Consider the following 20,379-nt stretch of genomic DNA (forward strand, 5'->3'; position numbering starts at 1 on the left):
ATCAGAATGACTACGAATGTTTTTTAAAGTACAGTATTTCTTTTGTTGAATTTGTCGTAAAACAGTACATACAATGAAAAGTACAGTACAATACATACAATGACACATTCATTTTTTACGGTAATAAATATTGTTACATCTATACATCAGATTTATTTATTTTCATTTGGCAGATATGTTATTTATTGGTTGAGATTGTTATATTATGATCACAGACATCAGATTCATCCGCGCAGAGCAGCAGTGCCGAAACACAACCCAGAGCTAAAGAAAATAACTCCGCTTGTAACTGGCACTTTTAATTGACAAACAAACAGAAACCAGTTACTGCTTTATTAGGGGTCAAGCCACGAAGTGTTCTTATTGTTCTGCTTCTTCTTCTGCCATTGAAGTCTATAGAAGCCCATAGGACCGTACTTGGGAAAGTTGTGAAATTTGGCACACACAGAGTACAGTCTGACTTGTATCTATGGCAAATATGGAGTCTCCAACCCAAACTCCATAGCGCCACCAACAGTCCAAACTTCCACATACAAACTTCATTGACCACGTTTACATGGACAACAATAATCCGATATTAACACGATTAAGACAATACTCTGATTAAGAATGGACCACGTAAACAGAGCTTTTTGATTAGCTTAACCCGTCTACACTCATTATCGAAGTGCGGTATAGACATGTACACAACTTAATGGCACCATTACCGGCGCGTAGGAACTTTCGCGGCACTTTGCGACAGGTTACACACACGCACGGCAGTGGACAGCCGTTTCGTTTTACGGCAAACAACATGGCTTCAAGCAAGAAAGCACATTTTTGGTCCGAACGGGAAACAAGAAAGATGCCAACAGTTCAAGAAAATAAATGAAACACCAAAAACTGTATGTGGTACCATGGCGAAGACGAACTGTTTGTTGATACATGAAATTATGTGGGAACGTCGAACGGCGTTCAATGGCCAGGCATTTTTAGCCCTTCCCTCCAGGCCCGAACAATCATACAAACCAATCAAAAAGGGAAAGGCAAAAAAAGGCCTACATTTTTTCCCCAATTTCAGAAGCCGTTTCACTCGGATATACGTAACGATACGGAAGTTAATCTCAACTTCCGTTTCATGGTGACTTTAAAATACGAAATGTAAATTAATATATAGAGTTTTAAAATGTCCTGTTGTGCCACGTACCACCAGGGGTCTCTTCAAGTACCACTAGTGGTACGTGTACCACAGTTTGAGAACCACTTACCTAGACGGTTTCATCTAGAGACACTGCAGACAAAAAGTTATTAGAATATTTTTGATAGGCCAATTCGTTCTCATATAGCACAACTACGAATGTGACGACGAGCACGCCAAAATGGATGTAATGCTGTATCTTCGACAAACTTTTTGTGTATCGACACAAAACTTGGTACATGTCTTCGCAGTCATGACCTGAGGTAACATACACAGTTACACAGCGCCACCTACTGGTCCAGAGATAAAAAAGGCAATTTTTGCTTATGAATTTTGAAAACTTTGGTGTAATATAATAAAAAAAGGGTCTTGTTTGATTCCTTGAGGCATGACGAGTCGAACCATACCCAGTGTTCCTTATTCGTCCATTGTGGGCGTCGCCCATTTTGAAATTTGCTATACAATGCTGTATATGACACGTGTTATGGTTCATCAAGGTCAAGTTCTGAGAGGACTTGTAAAGTTATAGGCCTTATGACATATGAGGAAATCAACATAATGTTATTCGATTCACATTAGTATATTTGTTGGCTAAAGCCGAGTTCATTTATATTAAAGTTGTCATATTCCACCATACGTCCTGTCCGCCATATTGAACTTTTTCGAACTCCTTCAAAAGCTGCCTGGTTTGCACTGAATTTATCTTCTGGACATCCCTAAATAAAAGTTATTAAAAGCTTTTTGATTGGTCAAATGACTTTTGTATACAGCGTCAATGAATTCTAAGGCGTGTGCGTCAAAGGGTCATGTGGCTTGTGCATCTTCGCGACACTTGTGTATTGACACGAAGCTTGTATGTATCATCACTGGCACATCTTGTCTGCCTCATAAAAATTTGGTGACAGCACCACCTAGTGGTCAAATGTTATAAGCTATTTTATTGTGTTCTAATTGCATTTCCCTGTTTTTAAACTTGGTTTTCAAAATCTAAACATCTGACATGTCCAAAATATTTCCCTTTGGGCAATTGTTGGGCTTGACCCTGTAATTGCTGCTTGCAGCTATATTTTATCTTGTAACTTACTTGGGTTGAGCGGTGACAAGTGATGGAAAACGGGCGAGATTCATTCAATAAAAACTTATTTTCATAGAAGAGCGTCATCGAAGAGAAGCCCGTCATTACCTCTTCGAGCATGATCGTTACGTCATGGTGCATGGTGACAGCAGTTCAGTTGCGAAGACGCTTCGGTGAAAACCAGAGACAGAAACTCTTTTCAACACACTCATCACGAAGCTGAAGTTAAATAGTTGTAAATTAAATAGTAATACTCTTCAGCGTTTATTGTTTTATCAGCATTTAAAGTCTCTCAGGGGTCGTTTAAACTCAGTTTGTTGGTGTTTAAACATCTGAGACGGCTGACAAGACGTCTGCCTATATTTGACTTGTAATATATAGTATATCAGCTGTAGTTCTGTCACGATTATTGAATAACTATCCGATCACTGTAATTTGATGTAGGGATCGACCGATGTATCGTTTTACCGATATTTTCCCCGATATTTAAGCATTTTTCTATAATCGGTGTAACAAAGCTCAATAAAACGGAAGGAAGGAGGCGGGAACCGGCAAACATTGAAACACTTTAATAAAATAACCAAACAATAACACGGAAGTAAAAGGCCGGCCGCCACCTCACGGTCGACTGCCGGCCACACAAACATAAATAAAACTTATCACATGATCCGGCCCTCTCTCGTCGGCAGGGCTGCAGCTGCAGCCCAGGGCCCCGAACACTAGGGGGCCCCCGAGACAATTCTCTTCCGAGTTTGAAAACACACTTTGATCGAGGCAATTATGCGTAGGTTACGTAGAGAGAGCATCGTTGTCACACACCTAAATCAAGAGTCAAAACAGACACGCAGTACTTAAAGGACATCGTCGTCACCTCAACATGTCGAATGAAAATGTAAGAAATTATGACAGCATACGTAGAAACCTGCCGCTACTGGGGCTTTTTAACCTGTTTAAAAGGCATGCCCAACGAAGAGATGCACGCGGTCTGTCAGAGTCTCGTTAAAAAATATTGCGAAGATCTACAGGAACATTTCGATGATGAACTTGTTCAGTTTATTGCATTTTGCAGCTCCGTGACCAATGACCTCTCGCATAGAAATGTAAAGCTTATCCTCAAAGAAAAGCAGCTCCTCCAGAGTCCACCGCAAAATAGAGTTTGCCATCTTATTAAGTGTCGATAGGTTTTCGGTGCCACTTAGCTCAAGGCATTTTACAGCTACCACATGACACACCTTTTCTACACCCCAAATATCTGCATTCTGAATATGCGTTTAGTTTACTCCGGGTGTACGTGTGTTCACTACTCTCTGGATGGTCACATTTCGGGTATGGGTCACCATATCTGACTAATAGGTCACTTTCACTTTGAGGGGCAGTCGTGGCCTAATGGTTAGAGAGTCGGACTCGTGACCAGAAGGTTCGATTCCCAGGGCCGGCGGGTAATGACTGAGGTGCCCTTGAGCAAGGCCCTACTTGCTCCCTGGGCGCTGCAGTGATAGCTGCCCACTGCTCCGGGTGTACGTGTGTTCACTACTCTCTGGATGGGTTAAATGCATTCATCACATTTCGGGTATGGGTCACCATATCTGACTAATAGGTCACTTTCACTTCACTTCACTTCTTCAAAATATCTTCTTTTGTGTTTTGCAAAGTCATACAGGTGTAGTTTTAACACATTATCGATAATCACGATGAGTAATATCACATTTTATCATGAGCACCATAAATTATTCATTTGAAATAAACAAAAACTAAACAAACAAAAAATAAATAATTAAACCTACACCAACACTAAAAATATATAAAGCATGTAACAAAATGGCTAAAAATTTAACTAAAACTAACATGAAAACTAAAAAGATAAAATATTTAATTTAAAACTATCTGTTAATGACAGGGAGTGCTGTGCAACTAAATTCCATTCAATTCTGTTCATTTTTAGTGCCTCATATACATCAAATGTCATGCATTATCAAATGAAATCATCCAGACACTCAAATACTTCTGAATGGCATTTATTTAAATAGGACATTTTTATAAGAATGGTTATAACACAGTAAAGCCACCATAGATGAACATGCCTCTAAATAAGAGACTGATCACTTTTAATGTAAAGATTCACACTTTGGTGAAGAACTCTCATTCTTCAGCACAGGCAACACTGCTGTTCCTCAGTTTTTTCCAATGAGGAATTCACAAAACCGACGTGGGCACAAACTCTTGGCGACAATTTTGAAGGCCGTAAATCAATGTAACCTACCGTACGGCCACCGTATTCAGATGCATACACGTCGATGCACTGAGAATTATGACCATGCACAATTCCAACAGGTGAAGAATGATCTCACAAGTAAAATAAACAGTGCCTCGCAAGTTGCAAAACAAAAGATTTAATACTCTGAAGAAAGGGTGTCATAAGCGGTAACAATGTACAGAGCCTGAAGTCTGTCGTCATTTTAGTGTAAACACATCGCTTGCCTCATTGGTTTACAGCAAAGCCTTAATTTTTAACAGCCGGGCTCGACTTCGCAGGGTTTCAGTTCTATCTGCTCCACATAGTACCAATAAGCCTCGTAACCCGCCAGTGATGTAAAAAATACAACAGTGCTTTACCATCAGCCTCATCTCACGCTACAAAAGATAGGTTTGATAAAAATGAGACGAGGGAAAAACACATTTGAGACGTTAGGTGTTTGTGAGTGAATGTCACTCAAGTTTGCTCTCATGAAACATCTGGTAGTGTGATGAATATAACAGAAGAGAGAAATAATCAGGTGAACATTAACTGAGATGAGATGGTTCGTAACAACATTCATGCTCCAGTCAATCTCAACTCAACAAAAACATCCTTGAAAGCTTTTGGGTTAGCCTTTGTCAATGAGAGCGATATGGTGATTTCTCACCGAAACTTTCAAAAAACATCCAGGTCATATTTCACCCCCCCCCCCAAGTGTATATATATTTAACATAACGACATTTCTATGGGAACCACTAAATTCAGTCATACATTTTAAAAATGTACTAAATAGTATTTTTTTGTACTGGATTTACGTTTAAAAAGTATTCACCTGTACTACAGTAGTGACAGATGTTGTGCATCAAGTTTTTAACATGTTTAACATCCATAAAAAATTTGGATTCTGGGATGAAATATGACCCAGTGATACCTATATGTGTATGCTATTAAGGCTACTGTTCCTATGCCTCCGATTTGGGTGTGCAAAGTCCCTAAAAAGGTCCAACCTCCAGCAAAAGAGGCAAAACTGTCACACGGCCTCTCGCGTTGTTTAAACACATTCTTGAATAACTGTAAAGAATAAATATTTCTCAAAAAGCAAAACAATGAGATGCGTCCCACGCACGTGTGCCGTTCCAGCTTGAAACACACGGTTCCGCTGCATAAAGACAAGCCACCCAGCCGAACATTCCCCAAACACACTCTGCATGGCTCGGATCTGTAAAGCTACGCTGAAGACAAGCCAAACTATAAAAACAACTTCATACAAATGACAAAAAGCACTTAAAAAAAAAAAAACCGGATTATTGAGGATGGAACACGTGCCGCATCCACGATCGACTCTTACACACTTCAATACTGACGTAGGAGTTTTATTTGAATATTCTATCTTTTTATTTCAGTAAAATTAACTTAAACTCTAAATAATGACAAAAATCCAGATGTAAGGTAAAAGCGAAGTGTGGAGGGTCTGTGGCGATGGCCGACGCAGTTCACTGACGCACGTTCACTGTTTTAATGCTCAGTCCTGTTCAGTCTTCTATATACTCCCACAAGTCTTTCTCATAGCCCTCGTGAACGTGCTGCAGGAGAACCCTCCGTCGACTCTCGCAGTATCTGCACAGGGAGACAAACGCAGATGATGCTCACTGCTATTGTTAAAATATTTGGATCTGTAGTGGAATTCTCAACAGTTTGTGACAAGAGGTCTATAATAGATCAGGCGGGTGGTCTGGTGTGTAGAACTGTTACTAAACATGAATCCATCTACAAGTCATCTTATTATCCGTTTATATTACCAGCTGCACTTAAAACACTAACTTGATTTTGCTGCGATCAGCAACACTTAAGAAAGTATAAAAGTCACTCACGCACGCAGTAGAAATACAAACCAACAAGCCACCAAACTAAACATATGCTTTTATTTGATGCATTTAAAGCACAAAAACTAGCACCATAATCTTGTGCATTTCGACTCCCTCACCTGTACTTATCCTGAACCTTCTGTTTGATATCTTGCAAAGAATCCTGGGAGATATCTCGCTCTAGATAACCTGAGAGCACTTCTGTAGCGTTCTCCAAGTCAGCCTGATTGTTCTGGAAAACAAAAAGCGTTTTATATAAACGTCATTTTTTTGTGTGAACATACTTTCTTACATCCCAACTGAATGTGTAGCGACAACTCAGGTTGGGCGAGGTCTACCTAATCGGCATCAGTGAAAAACGATGACATCGGCCTACGCCGTTATAAAGTCCGGCGCGTGCGTCTAGGCACGAGCTGAGCAGAGACACATCTTCTTTATACAGCGCGAGCTCCACATTTATAAAGTGAGGCTTGACTGTATTGTTATATTGAATAAAAAAGCTGTCTGATGTGTACAGTGCGAGCTTATATGCCCCTTAGCTTTGTTCATATTTGTTTACAATGCGATTTGCAGTGACGAAAGTGAAACATTTCTTGGAATCACATTATGCTGGCTCAACATCGTCATGTCTGTCAGCAACTATTGCTTCAAGATCGCTGCATAACTTCGATGCAGGAAGAAAACAAGTGTATGACACCGCCCGCTCACCTCAAAGATGATGGACTGGTTGTTCTTCTTGAGGTAGAAGGCAAAGACGTAGGTGAACATGAGCGTGGAGCGGCACTGACACAGCACGTCCACGGCCTTCTTCAGGAACTGCACCTCGATCCACGACATGTTGTGCTGCTGCATCTCCTCCATCTTCTGCTTGACCTGCGCGTACAGCTTGTGCTCGAAGCGCAGGCTCTGCATGTGGTTCATGTAGCGGTTGCAGTAGAAGAGGTAGCGCTGCAGGGCCGCGCGGGAACGCTGCGACAAGTGCACAATGGTTATATTGGAATTTTCTTCCTGGTCATCCAAGTTGCTCTGAACTACAACCACTATGCCGCACCCCCAACCGTAAGTCAAGCTTTATAAATAGAGCTCATTTTAATCTAAAAAGACAGGTCAGATCAAAACGGCATTACCTCTTGAGCATCTCTGGCTGCCTTTGCGTCATCTTCATTGTAGCGATTGCAGTTATACCTGTAAGAAAACAAAACGCATCGTTTTTGGGTTACGTTTCATAAGAAAAGTGCTTGTGCTCAGTACGTGTTAGGTCATGCGAGGTCAGTGGGACTCACCAAGCAGAGCCGTGGGGCTCCCAAGGGCCGAGACAAACCCAGCAGAACTCTGCTTTACAGTTCTGGTTTCGACACACCATGTGATTACAGCCTCCATCCTTCTCGATGGTCACGTGACATTTGGGACATTCCTAAAAAAAGGAATATAAAGGGATATCCCGTGTTACGATCAAGCTTTATACAACAGCACTGCATAGAAAATATCATCTCACCCCTTAGCCTTTTTTTTTTTAAGTTGCTTTTGTAGCATAGCTGACATTAGGTATAGCTTTGGAACACAGGGATTTCTCAATTTGAACTCTTTTGGCAGTCAAATAAGTCACATTTGTTAAACAAATGACCGGTTGGTTTAACTTGAAGTGAATGTAAAGTGCCATATATACAGTATACGTTCTACTGATGGTTTTTACAGAACTTCTGTATATATGCAAGTAAAACGATCACTGGTTTTCATTGTGTCTCTAAGACACTCGTACCTTGGTATTTGCTGCAATCCAGTTTGATGTTTCACTGTCATCATCGCATTTCTTAATCCACTTCCGCAGCCACTTTAAAAGCCAGAGAAGAAATGATTAAAGAGGGAAACGTCTGATGTGCTGAAATACTGATACAGTATAAAAAAACAAACCTTGCATTTCACAGGGTCATGCCAGTTTTCTCCACAATTGAAGCTGGTTATAGAGATTGAGAAACAAATCAATGAGACAATTCAACCTGGGTTTACTACGACGCTGGTGTTTCTGAATCAACACTAATTCTTAAGGAAAAGCAATTGGTGGGGTTGCTTTAAAGGTCCTTGCGACATTCGATCACCTTTCAGCTGAGGAGAAATTCTTTCTTTTTTACCTCCCCAAGGTAAACCAGATCCATTGAACTATCTAACAGCAACTTTTAAGACCATATCTGATGCGTTTACCTTACAGCAAACCCTTTTTTAAACGGAAGCTAGCATCAGATTACGCGAGTTTAAATGGGCTGTATGATGTATGAATGAAGCTCTCTTACCAAAACTGTCTCCCGCATTTGCAGCGTACTGGTTTGGCATCAGGATATTGAACTTTGACCACATGATGGCAGTCAGGAGCCGGACACCATCTCAACAGTCTGTTACACTGTATGAGAGCAGAGAGACAAGCAGCGTCACACACTGCATCAATACTGACCCATATTTCATCTTCACGGCATTCACTGTGAATTATTAAGTGAAAAGGACATTTCGTTAAAAAGGAACATGATTCAGATGAATTTGAGGAGTGCTTGATCTCAGTTTTACTTTGCATAAAAACCCACTGTTGCCATTTCTGTTTTCATTTCATTCAAGGGAAGCATTCCAAACACCCTTTTTTGCCCAAAAGCAATTAGCACAACAAAAATGAAAAACGTACCTCTACAAAACTATTTGTGATTAAATGTTGATACTTCAACTTCACTTTAGAATCTGTGATCAGTCGCCTGCAAATGAAACCCACAGGTTACTACTTATCAAAACACCCTCATAAGCACGGTCAAGCCAAACGTACGGCACCACTTACATTACAGTGTTATCATCAACCAGAATATCACAGCTGTGAGCGGGACACGAGATGGTCTGGAAAAACAAAGGCAAGGTTTTTTAGAAAAAGAACCCTTAGGTCAGATTTACAGTATGAGGTTAATAAGAACCCACCTGTCCCATCCCTTCCTCGATAATTTTGGTGGTTAAATAGTCGCCCCAGCATTGCGTGCAGAACTTGTGTCCACATTCTAGACCTGTGAAATACTGTGAAAAGGGAACATGACAGATTTGGTCTCTTTTCTATGAAATTCCGAAGCTTTAAGAAAGGTAAGAAACTGACCGAGTTTGGGTAGTTGAGATAGCAAATCTGGCAGGGCAAATCTTGACTGGAAGAGCGTGTGCTCATTTGTCGTGTCTTGGGCTTTTTACTGGGGTTTATCACATGGCACTCTGAAAACAGCTTATCCAGATTGCCATCAAAGTACCTGTAACACAACACGGTGTTAGGAAAACTAAATATGAACTAAATTCCTATTTATTAGCATCATGGGGAAAAAATAGTTCAAACAACGACACCAACGGGCCGGCAATGCAAATCCTGTGTTGACGTATCTGTGAAAGTCACTCGCCTTTCCATAAGCTTCTCTTTGTCCCAGTTGAAGTGACTGAGGAGTATTCTAGTTATTGTCGCTGGGTTCTGAAACAGACACAATAATGAGTGACAGGTGGACGTCTGGTTTAACTCAGAATGCGTATATCACAAATCAAAAAGCTCAAATTTGACTCACTTGCAACTAGTGACACTTTGCTAAGCCCTAAAGTACCTATGTTCACTGTTGCTCGCTTAGACAAGCTGTACTGAACATCCCACAGGAATGAACTTGAGATTTCCAAGAATAGCACAATCTTCACATATAACTTGCACATGAAGCGCGACATTGTAAAGCATGTTTATCTGCCACTTTCTTTCAACCGATTGTTAATAAATAAGGATGATTAGAAACTTTAAAATGCTCTAAAATCGAGGCAGGTTATTTTCACAATCAAATGGAAAGCAAAAGGCACATTTAAAAACAACGATAAGTGAATAAAATATTGTGAATGCACCCTGGAGACCTATGATCGATCACTATTGTAAGTGCACACTGCGCAGACAAACACTTTATTTCAAATATTTTGCAAACACAAAAGAATTCTGTCCACTTATACGGCAGACGTAAACTGTAGACATATTGTAAAAGAGCAATATTATTTTATTTAATAAAGTACAATAAAGAATCTGAACATCGATATTTTCTGATCTGGTAGGGATGGGCATTCTTGATCATATTTCATTTCGAGTACTGGACCGGTTTGAAAAACGAGTAAAACGAGTACTCGATTAATTGGGGGCGGGGCATTAGAAGGGGCGGGACGTGTCCCTCATGGTGACAATAAAGGATTTGATTTACAACACTGATACCTGGCATGTCCACATAAAAATGTATCATATTTGACCTGTGTTTTACTATACCACCACATGAACTGTGCAAAATATTGTGCATAATATTTTGTGATAGTTATTGCGCTATTATTGTTAAGATATTACATTTTTTTTAATTATACATGTTTTACATGCTTTTTGATCATTGATCATCCCCCACACATCAAAGAAAACACTAGCACTCATGCACAACTTTGTCAATTATTAAAATCATTCCGTTATTGCAAATAATTGTGACATTAGGTATTACGTACTGCAATATGCACATTTGTAATCAGCTCTAGAGCAAAGGTCTGTCCGACAATTGAGGACATCAAGTGGGACTGCGTAAAACATAACCAAGGCTCAAGCGAAGGTCAACTGCATGACAGATCATTGAAATGCTAACCCGACACTGGTGCTCATCCAAAGAAAGGCCAGATTTTCCTTCCACTATATATCTATGCAGCTGTAACAAATCAGCTGGTTGCTATTATTTTATTCTTTGCACTTATGTGACATAAAGGTTCTGTCATGATTTATTTACCCTCACGACATTCAAAATCTATATATGACTTTCTCTTGTGGAACACAATAGATGATATTTAAAGAAAATGTGTCAGTTCATACTCATACATGCAAGTCAATGGACCAATGTGTTGGTCAATGGACCAATGTTTTTAACGTTCTTCAACTTAACATATTGTGCAATAACATTACATTATTGTCCAATTTTATTATATTGTATGATAAAATTAAGCTCTTGTTGTTTATTTTTATTCAAGCCATCCAAGTCAGTGGATATGGACTCTGCTCTTTTTTAAAATGGGATAGCTACTGGAGCTAACAGGAATCTTCATTGCTTTGTAAGCTATCTAAATACACAAAACACACAACTGGCAAGATAACTCGTCATTCATTTCTGTAAAAACACCGATCTGTCATTCTACCCCAAAGTTTTCACTGACATGCTAGTTTGCTAAATATATGTAACATTAGTACTGTAAAATTCTTAACACTGTTTTTGTCAACAATGGATTGAAATCCATTCAAATGGTCTCTTTGTTGGCGTTTTCACTGAAATAATCAAATTTTAAATAAATGTGGAACGTAAACAACCCTGATAGTAAATTAGCATTAGCCAAGTGTCAAACAGTGACAGCGCTAAATTTCAACCTGCTTCAAAACAACGAGACGTTACAAATAAAAACAACAAAGTTATTCATAAAAAGACGTTAAAAAGATTAAAGAAATGCTGATTGTTTTGATTTAATCTGCGAAAGCTGTCAAACAAACAAACTTCAGCCTCTGCAAACCGGGTCGCGCTAGCAGGACTAAATAACGTTAGCTTAAATTCACAGATTTCAGCTAACGTTAGCCCACAAAAAAAAAATATGTCAACAATTGCAACAAAACAACAAGCCAAATGCACACAAACCCCTCTGAAACCAAACACTTTAATTAATAAATAAACGCTTTAATTTCACAATATTCGGCCTCCTCAGTTAACGTTAGCTAGCCGCTAACTCAGTCATCCACATAAACAACCTACCATAAACTTACAAAATGGCGTAAAAACACGTGTATTATATACCTGTATGACCTCGTTCACCTCCCTGATGCACTCGACCATGTGCTGGAGGATCTGCTCGGTGGTCAGCACCTCGAAGCGGTAGTCCTCGTCCTCCTGACCGGGCCCCAGGCCCCCGCCGCCGGTGTCGCCACACTCGTCGCGCTCTCCTCCGGCCATCGCGGGGTCCAGCAGCTCCACCTCGCCCAGGTCGAGCGTGTCATCCTCGGCCTCCTCTTCGCCGCTGTCCTCGCTGCACTCCTCCTCTTCTTCTTCCTCCTCCTCTTCATCATCAAACTCGTAGTTGTAGCCCTCGTCTGAGTCCATGTCTCAGTGCTCTGAGCGCTGGGTAAATGTATGGCGGTGTAACGGTGATCTGCAACTGATGCGTGGTGCGTTCCTGCGCGCGCACACACATCCACACAGATATGTGCTTCACCGACTCACGGCGGAACCTTATCAGAGAGACGTCACTTCTGCGTCATCAAACCCATCCGATCCGATGCATCATCAATAACTGTGTATCACGGTGATGGTGATATCTTAACATTTCGGTGTGATGTTTCTGTGTTACTTAACGATTATCTTTGAATGATTATTCTTGCAGTGTTGGGTGTAATATTACCAATGACTGTGATTACTTTTATTCATTGCATTTTATGATTGTTCAGCACTTTGGTATAGCATTTGTTGTTTTTAAATGTGCTTTGTAAATAAAGTGCAAAAAGAACCGTGAAGAAAAATAACAGATATTACTTTTCATTTTAAAGTCATTTAATTACAATTATTGACCTAATATAAACAAACAATAAACAACTTTATTTGTATTAACTAACATAGACTAAATAAAGCCTCTAATTTAACACCACTGTTTAGTAACTTTTTTGTAACAGTTTTTGTTTACATCGGTTTTGACAGTGTTACGCTTAATAAATAAAGTCAAAAGAAACAGAATTCAGTTCGAGATCTGTATGATTTATTCTGTAACAGGCAGGGCAGTGTAAGAGTGTGCATTTAAATACATTCTCATTCTTCAAAGTAAAGACTGGCAGGGTCATGACATCCATTAAGTTTTTTCTCATTATATATTTTCTCAAGTAGATATATGGCCACAGTATCAGATTTTCATGTTTCCTGAATAGTCATACGTTTTCTATATATATATCAATATATATATATATATATATCAATATAGCTATACATTTGAGATAAAGTCACTATGATACATGATAGATTTTTCATAGTTCCATTGATTTATATCTTTTTTAAACACAACAACTGAAAACAAGACAGTATTTACACTCACGTTAAAAGGCAGTGCTATACGACCCTGTGAAAAAGTACAGCAGTCACAGCTTATTAAGATAACAATTCATTTAGAAGAGTAGCGGTTTTAGTTCAAAACTTTGCTTTGTATTCCATGTAACTTACCTTTATACATCAGGGAAGAGAGCAAACCCAAAAAAGTAACGTGTGTGGTTTTACTGTATGTCGCATGCAAAACTTAGTTTATAACCTGTAAATTAAAATTATTACATGCAATGACAATCGGACGCTCTTATTTGAAACAAAAACACAAACTAAAATACTCGACACATTTGTGACTTGCTCCGAGAGCTGTGTGGTGACACACTACTGTACTTTTTCACACAACCACCCAAAGCTCAAACACTCCAGCCTGAAACGATATATAAAAAGCATGTCCAAGTTATTAAAATACTTTGCTGTTGAGATAAACCACTATTTATTTATTATAATATAGCAACAACAGTCGAAATGACTTTTTGAAAAATGCAGATGAGATCTCCTAAAAATCTCTCTATGCTTACTGTATTTTGCTACCGTTTGTATACGTCATACCCATACCTACTGAGTGACATGAGAGCTTTCCTGAACTGCGTTCAGGCGAGCCATTTAAAGGGTGCGTTTTGTGATTGGTGCAAGCCTGGTACCCCTTTTTAAAGTCATTTGCATTTCTGGGCAGTGGTTTGTAAAAAATAAATAAGAATTATTACCATATATTAATTTCACAGAGTTCTAACATTTAACTCAATATAGTTTTTGGCAATAGGGTGAATAAAAACGATATAAAACTTGCATGCTTAAATAATACATTTTTGTAAATCAGACATGAGAAAAGTTAGCAAAATGAAACGTTTTACACCACCGTACATTATTTTCTCATGCACATCAAGAGACAATCTTAACTCGTAGATGTTCACCAACCATTGGTGCCACCGATTACACATACTCAGCAGGACATTCCACACAATCTTCCATTTAAAAAATGAAAAAGTACAATCCAACGAAATGTATTTTTGCTATTAGTCATCCTTCAACCGAGACGTCTTCGTCCCATTCTTCATTCTCGAAAGTCCTGAGGGTATCAAGTCCACAGAGCTTGTTGTGTGTGCCCTCCCCACAACTCTTAAGTTGGTCCCTTTTTTACCCATCCCAGCATTTCCCTTATTAGAACTCCCAACATTTGTGATAGCTTGGTGTTCTGTGGCGTCAATGTAAACATAACCGTAACCAAAACATTGAATCAAAATGTAATTTGTGCAAGCCTCTTTACATGCTAGCAGCATCCTTAGTGTTGGAAGGAGCCGCACAGCACCTCATGTAGGACACTTTGTAACGGTGATGCACAAAACACAACGGATTCAGAAGAGATATGCGTAATAATAGTACAAAATGAGGTCTTCTGTTCTTTATGAACTCTTTGCGCAAGTCTGGGTTGAATGCGTTACTACACATGCACGTTTCTACAATCCAGAAAGTGGAGCCACTGTAAGTTTGCAGAAAAGAAACTGTAAGTAACGATATGTTGAGGTTGACCGTGGGACACTAAACCATCGAAGCCAACACTGTTTCCTTGGAATTGGGGCTAGCAGCAGAAGTTCGTAGAGCAGACGTATGGTTGACGGGTAGCACCCCATCGGGAGGAGAGAGATCATTGAGTTCTCCAGAGGAGGAGAGTGGGAAGGATGGAGAAAGCGAGATGCCAGAAGAGGGGTCAGCTGAGCCCGCAAAGGTGCGAGGGGGCTTGGGAACCAAATTGGGCTCTATAGTCGCTCTGGCCAGTAGCTGCCTATCCTTGTCTGAGGTGCTTTTTACACGCTGGTCCTCATGGTTTCCCTCAGCCTGGCTGTAAGATCCCCGTCCAGACTCAGATTCCGCGTCGGACAAGTCAAGAGGCGGAGAGCTGCTGCCGTCGAGTTTAAATAGTGAGTCTAGGTACTGTGCGAACTCCAGGACCGCCTGACTGGGGGTTCCATTGGACAATGGCGGAACTGGTGGATGAGTTTGGGACAGGCCCCTTTCAAGTTCGACTTTGACCTCTTTCCCTCTATCTTCCTCTTTTTCCTCAGTCATTTCGCTAAGTCTTTCTTGCGTCGAACCAGTCCGGGATGCTACAGGGTGGGATTCTTGAATGCAAACGATTGTTGATGGCTGACAAGCTGCAGACTTTTCTGAAGATGGGCGGAAGTTCACGCCCTGGCCGGCCGGCTGATCTCCGGGAGTGTGTCCAAGTGAAAGGGAAGCGAAGTGGCCGCTGTTGCGCATATCAACATGATGGGCATCGTTGGAAGGTACAGTCAGTTCCGGAGGGGTAGGGCAATAAGGACCTTCCTCCCCCAGCTCATGGTCTGCCGCGTCCTGGCTCAAGCCGTCTGCGGCCAGCAGCTCTGTGCGGGAGCTAAGCGAAGGGTTCTCTTCTGGGATGGTGGCGTCCAACGGGAAAGGTAGACTTCCTAGACAGGGGGAGCCTCTCAGGGCGGCGGAGGACCTTCTGGAGTCTAAGCTATAGACGGACTCAGCATCAGACAGACTCTCCATGAGGGCCAGGGGGGCTTTCCGCTCCCGAAGGTCTACGGCTAATTGGTCACGCGCTCCAGTGAGCATCACGGGCACCAGAGGTGGCGGACACTCCGAGAAGCCATCCAGTGAGATCTCGGAGCGGGCACAGGAACTACAGTAGGACAGGAGAGGAGGGACCACAGGAGGAGGGTTGAGTGGAGGGGAATGTAGAGAGACAAAACGGAAGAGGGCAATGAAAAGAATATGGGCGAGGAGGGAACAGATGAACGAATGACAAATAAAATGTGAGGGGGAAAAAGGTGACAGAAAAAGCAGGCCAAAATCAATAAATAATAGTGTTTTTGTAAGAAAGTAAATGAAAAATTTCACATATGAAGAAAAGTCATGAAAGGGGGGGGTCAAAAAGTTAAATGGAAGATAAAAGATTGACAAAAAATCAATTAATAATGCGGTCATAGAAAATGAACCATTCCACATATTTATAAATGGAAAATAAAAAAAGATAATCAAGAACGTAAAAAAATATAAAATTTCGGGAAAAAAAACAGATCAGAGGAACATGTGTAGGAAAGAGAAGGGTTGATCAGAAAGAGGGAATAAAAAGGGATGTTTACGGTTAGACAACATTAACATGACTAACATCTATTCTGCGCCATTCTACTGAACCAAAGAGGACGGGGGGGAAACTGTATACTACCATACACGGTACCTCTGCAGTCGGCATGAGTGAAAAGGACAGGCAATAGTGTTAAAATAAAATGAGCTATTCTTATAGGTTGTTATGAAAACATAATACGTTATCTATGGAAAAATGAATGGGATGTATATAGGGATTTTGGAACCCAAAGGTTAAGTTTAACTTCTTGGCGTACTCTGATTGGTCAGCCGAACTCACCGGACACTACTGTTTCTGCGGTGGTGTGTGGCGGGGGTGGGCTGCGGTGAATTAGAAGCATCGAGGAAAATTGTTTCTGGATTCAGGTCCACTTCTGTAGGACTGACCATGATCTTAGCAGCAGACAATAAAGCCGTTTTCCCTTTATTATAGTTTTCCAACACCTGAAAGTAATAAACATACATGAATATGAATGAATTGATAGAAAGAATCAAGTCTTATAATGTATTTCAAAGCTGAACAGTTTAGAAAAGAGAAATGTTTTGAGCGAAGCAAAACCAATTTACCTGAAAACATTTTAGACTGAATTTCATGAAAAATAGGGCTGTCAAGCGATTCAACGTGATTAATCACATCCAGAATAAAAGTTTGTGTTTACATAATACATGTCTGTGTACTGTGCATATTATTTTGTATTTATAAACACGTACACATACATGTATATTTAGGACATATTTAGATGTTTTTCATTTATATTTACCAATAATTTAGATTATTTATAAATGTTTATTTTTGTTACTTTTCTTAAATAGATGCATGTATGTGTATGCTTTTATAAATACAAAATTAACATGCACAGTACACAGACATATATTATGCAAACACAAATTTTTATTCTGGATGCGATTAATCGCGATTAATCGTTGAACAGTCCTAATGAAAATGCAATTGTATCCTAATTTCAATCTTAACATCGATGATCATTAAATCATCATATTTGGATAAAAACTCAGACAAGAGATCATTTGTAAACAAACTAGGAAGAATTAATGATGCATGTTGAATTCAGAGCCACTTCATTTTGTAAGTGGTGCTTGAGCAAATAGTTCATTCTGAACTTTTCGTTGTTTTCTGACATTAATTAAAATTGAGCTGTCAAACATCATACAAATGCCATATTTTACCATTCATTTCCCAACACAATAAACAGAAAATGTCAGCTGTATGATGTACATTTGTAAATACAAACTTGAACCAGTGGCAACCAAACACACACCAAGTAAATTTACACAACAGATGCCATTTTTATTATTACGTGCATGGACATGAATATGGATGGAGTTAGAGACATTGTTCACAAAGATATCAGTAGATACATGCAACGGTGTAAACTGAAGAAAATGACACAATGATGAACGTCTACCATGAAAAGTACTATGTAAACAATAGAATCATTACACAAAGTACAAAAAACACAGACATACATGTACAGTATGTTAACTTAAAATAAGAGTTAGTGATGTCAGTGATGATGTCATATGATTATAATGGCTTACAGTTTGATCAATGTGAGTCTATAAAACCAACAACAGACTGCTAGACACATTATAGAGTCTACTATGAAAGAGATGCTAAGTAACCGTTTAATATTTTCTGTAAGAGTCATTATTAGAAAGAAGCATGTTGAATAAATAGTGAATTGCATGTTATTACAACACTGAATGCTGGGTGAGTACCAATGACCATGTGACTCATCTCCGTCTCAGTTGCGCTTCTGCATATTCAAACTTGCCTTGGAACACGCAGGTTTTAATGTCAATGACATCATGTGATGTCACGTGACCAACTGCGACAAATTTTAATATGTAGACACATAAATGAGAGCTGCAGTGGAGATCTTATGAACCACTTTTATGGGTATTTTAGGGATGTCAAACGATTAATCGCGATTAATCGCATCCAGAATAAAAGTAATATATGTCTGTGTACTGGGCATATTTAATTTGTATTTATAAACACATACAGTACATGTATGTTTATTTAGGAAATATTTAGATGTATTTATTTATATTTACTAATAATTGAAATTATATATAAACATTTATTCATTTTATATTTTTCTTTAAAATATGCATTTATGTGTGTTTATAAATACAAAATTAACATGCACAATACATAGACATATATTTTGTAAACACAAACTTTTATTATTTTATATTATTAATCGCGATGAATCTTTTGAAATCCCTAGTCTTTTTGTCAGCGTATGTCAAACATTTCTCTTTTTTTGTTTCACAGAAGAATGGGATTGAAACGACATGAGTGCGAGTAAATGACTTTTCAATTTTCACATTATGATCTTCACAACATTTCCGAGCTTTGAACCACCACCTTTTACCCCACCACCGACACCAACGACAAAAAACACCAAGCAGGGTAAAGAAATATTGCTGCCCATCACAAGAGATTTATCAACCTCCGCAAGCACGAACAAAACACAAAACGCAAGCGAAAACACCGAAAGAAGACGTTTCCAGAACCACAGAGGTAACAAACTCAAGGCACATGGAGAAAGGCTGAAATCCTGCTGCGAGCGGCTAAAACCAGACACCAAAACACAAAGTTAAGAAAACACGTAGACACCAGGTAGAGCCAAAGAACCTGCAGAAAGAAATAAGGTGACACCTCAGACGCCCCAAACTCAAGCTGAGGAAAGAATCTGGCAGTGAAGAAAACAGATTGTTAGCTGCGAAGGACCAAAGCACATGCGTTCGGCTGTACATGTATCTGCCAGAGCACTTTCACAAGCTTGAGATGTAACATGTGGCACTTGAAGACCTAGACAAATCGTTGCGGGTTAAAACAGATGCGGTCTCTTCAGAAAGAGAGGAACTCGGTCTGGCCTGATCTGTTATTGGAGGAGGAGACAAAGGTGCGTTTTCAAGGTATTCAGGAGAAAGGTTCTCCGTCGAGGATTGGGTCGACGTGCCTTCGACCATTAGTCCAGATGAGGGGCTTACTGAAGGGGTGATGGGCCGCAGAGTTTGACTGGTGTTTAACAGGAACTCTGGGGCCCCTGAGGGGGAATCATGTGTTTTGGAAATGGGACGGGAGGGGGTCGAGGAATCAAACTTCTGAGGTAAAGGGGGGGTCTGTGGGATAGACACGTCGTAAGAGCTTTCTGACATTTTGGAAGATGTGGACGTGCCGTTAAAGGGGGTGGAGTCTAGCTGGCCGGTCTGGGTTTCTAACACTGACTGGGTAACGTTTTGGGGTTCCGAGGTATCACTTCCGTGAGTTGGGGAATCAGGACCTGCTGATGCCTCTGGAACGGACGACGGATACACAGAAATGCTATTTAGCTCTTGAAAGTCAAGGAAAAAGTCTCCCGGCCACTCAGAGAGCTCTGTATCTGACCCGACGGGAGACGCATCTACAGTAACAGATGCTGCGGGTGATGGGATTGTGGGAGTGTGTGACATCTCTGGAACACTTTGAGAAGTTGGCATTAACAGACTGACGGTGTTATTCAAGCCGTTTATTTGAGCGTCCGAAGACTGTGCATGGAAAGAAGATGTTCTGCTGGGGGTTAGTGTTTCTGGAACCACAAGACATTCATCTGAAACTAGATTTGTGAGAGGGGAGCTTGGAGGGGCGTTAGAGACAGAAACATGCACTTGGGAGCTAGTTCTCTGGCTTCCGATCTGAGCAGCGATCAGCTCTGAAATGAAAAATGGAGTTTCCAGCACCTGTAAAAACAAACCAACAAATTACCATA

At 40.1% G+C, this 20,379-nt stretch overlaps 2 protein-coding genes across 3 annotated transcripts in view; both read right to left on the reverse strand.

Moving 5' to 3' along the window:
• Window positions 1-4,251: 4,251 nt before the first annotated feature.
• On the reverse strand, window positions 4,252-12,609 carry arih1l (ariadne homolog, ubiquitin-conjugating enzyme E2 binding protein, 1 like). The gene is made up of 14 exons (XM_057342353.1): window positions 12,188-12,609; window positions 9,761-9,828; window positions 9,472-9,616; window positions 9,303-9,395; window positions 9,169-9,224; window positions 9,022-9,088; window positions 8,642-8,748; window positions 8,265-8,307; window positions 8,113-8,184; window positions 7,637-7,767; window positions 7,481-7,538; window positions 7,062-7,322; window positions 6,473-6,585; window positions 4,252-6,105 (listed from the first exon to the last, which is right to left on the reverse strand). Exons 1-14 carry the CDS (start codon window positions 12,488-12,490, stop codon window positions 6,021-6,023), a joined length of 1,602 nt encoding a protein of 533 aa, XP_057198336.1. The 5' UTR covers window positions 12,491-12,609; the 3' UTR covers window positions 4,252-6,020.
• Window positions 12,610-12,996: 387 nt separating this feature from the next.
• Window positions 12,997-20,379, reverse strand: part of dagla (diacylglycerol lipase, alpha) — a 32,161-nt gene continuing 24,778 nt past the window's right edge. The window contains exons 19-20 of one of the 2 annotated variants that reach the window (XM_057332457.1): window positions 16,881-17,044; window positions 12,997-16,136 (exon numbers count right to left, since the gene is read on the reverse strand). In XM_057332457.1, coding sequence (XP_057188440.1) covers window positions 15,011-16,136; window positions 16,881-17,044 — 1,290 coding nt within the window. In that variant the 3' untranslated portion in view covers window positions 12,997-15,010. Of the gene's footprint in view, window positions 16,137-16,880; window positions 17,045-17,505; window positions 20,351-20,379 lie in introns of those variants that run through there. The other variant, XM_057332468.1, reaches the window with a different exon arrangement.

The sequence above is a fragment of the Triplophysa rosa genome, linkage group LG1 (genome assembly GCF_024868665.1).
Source record: "Triplophysa rosa linkage group LG1, Trosa_1v2, whole genome shotgun sequence".
NCBI classification, from domain to species: domain Eukaryota; kingdom Metazoa; phylum Chordata; class Actinopteri; order Cypriniformes; family Nemacheilidae; genus Triplophysa; species Triplophysa rosa.

Bases quoted from the DNA above. Each gene is read 5' to 3' on its own strand.
- arih1l (XM_057342353.1), bottom strand. From the start codon at position 12,490: ATGGACTCAGACGAGGGCTACAACTACGAGTTTGATGATGAAGAGGAG. The intron at 8,185-8,264 runs GTTTGTTTTTTT...TGGCTTTTAAAG, and splicing joins ATGACCCTGTGAAATGCAAG to TGGCTGCGGAAGTGGATTAA. The intron at 6,106-6,472 runs GTGAGGGAGTCG...CTCCCTGTGCAG, and splicing joins AAGGTTCAGGATAAGTACAG to ATACTGCGAGAGTCGACGGA.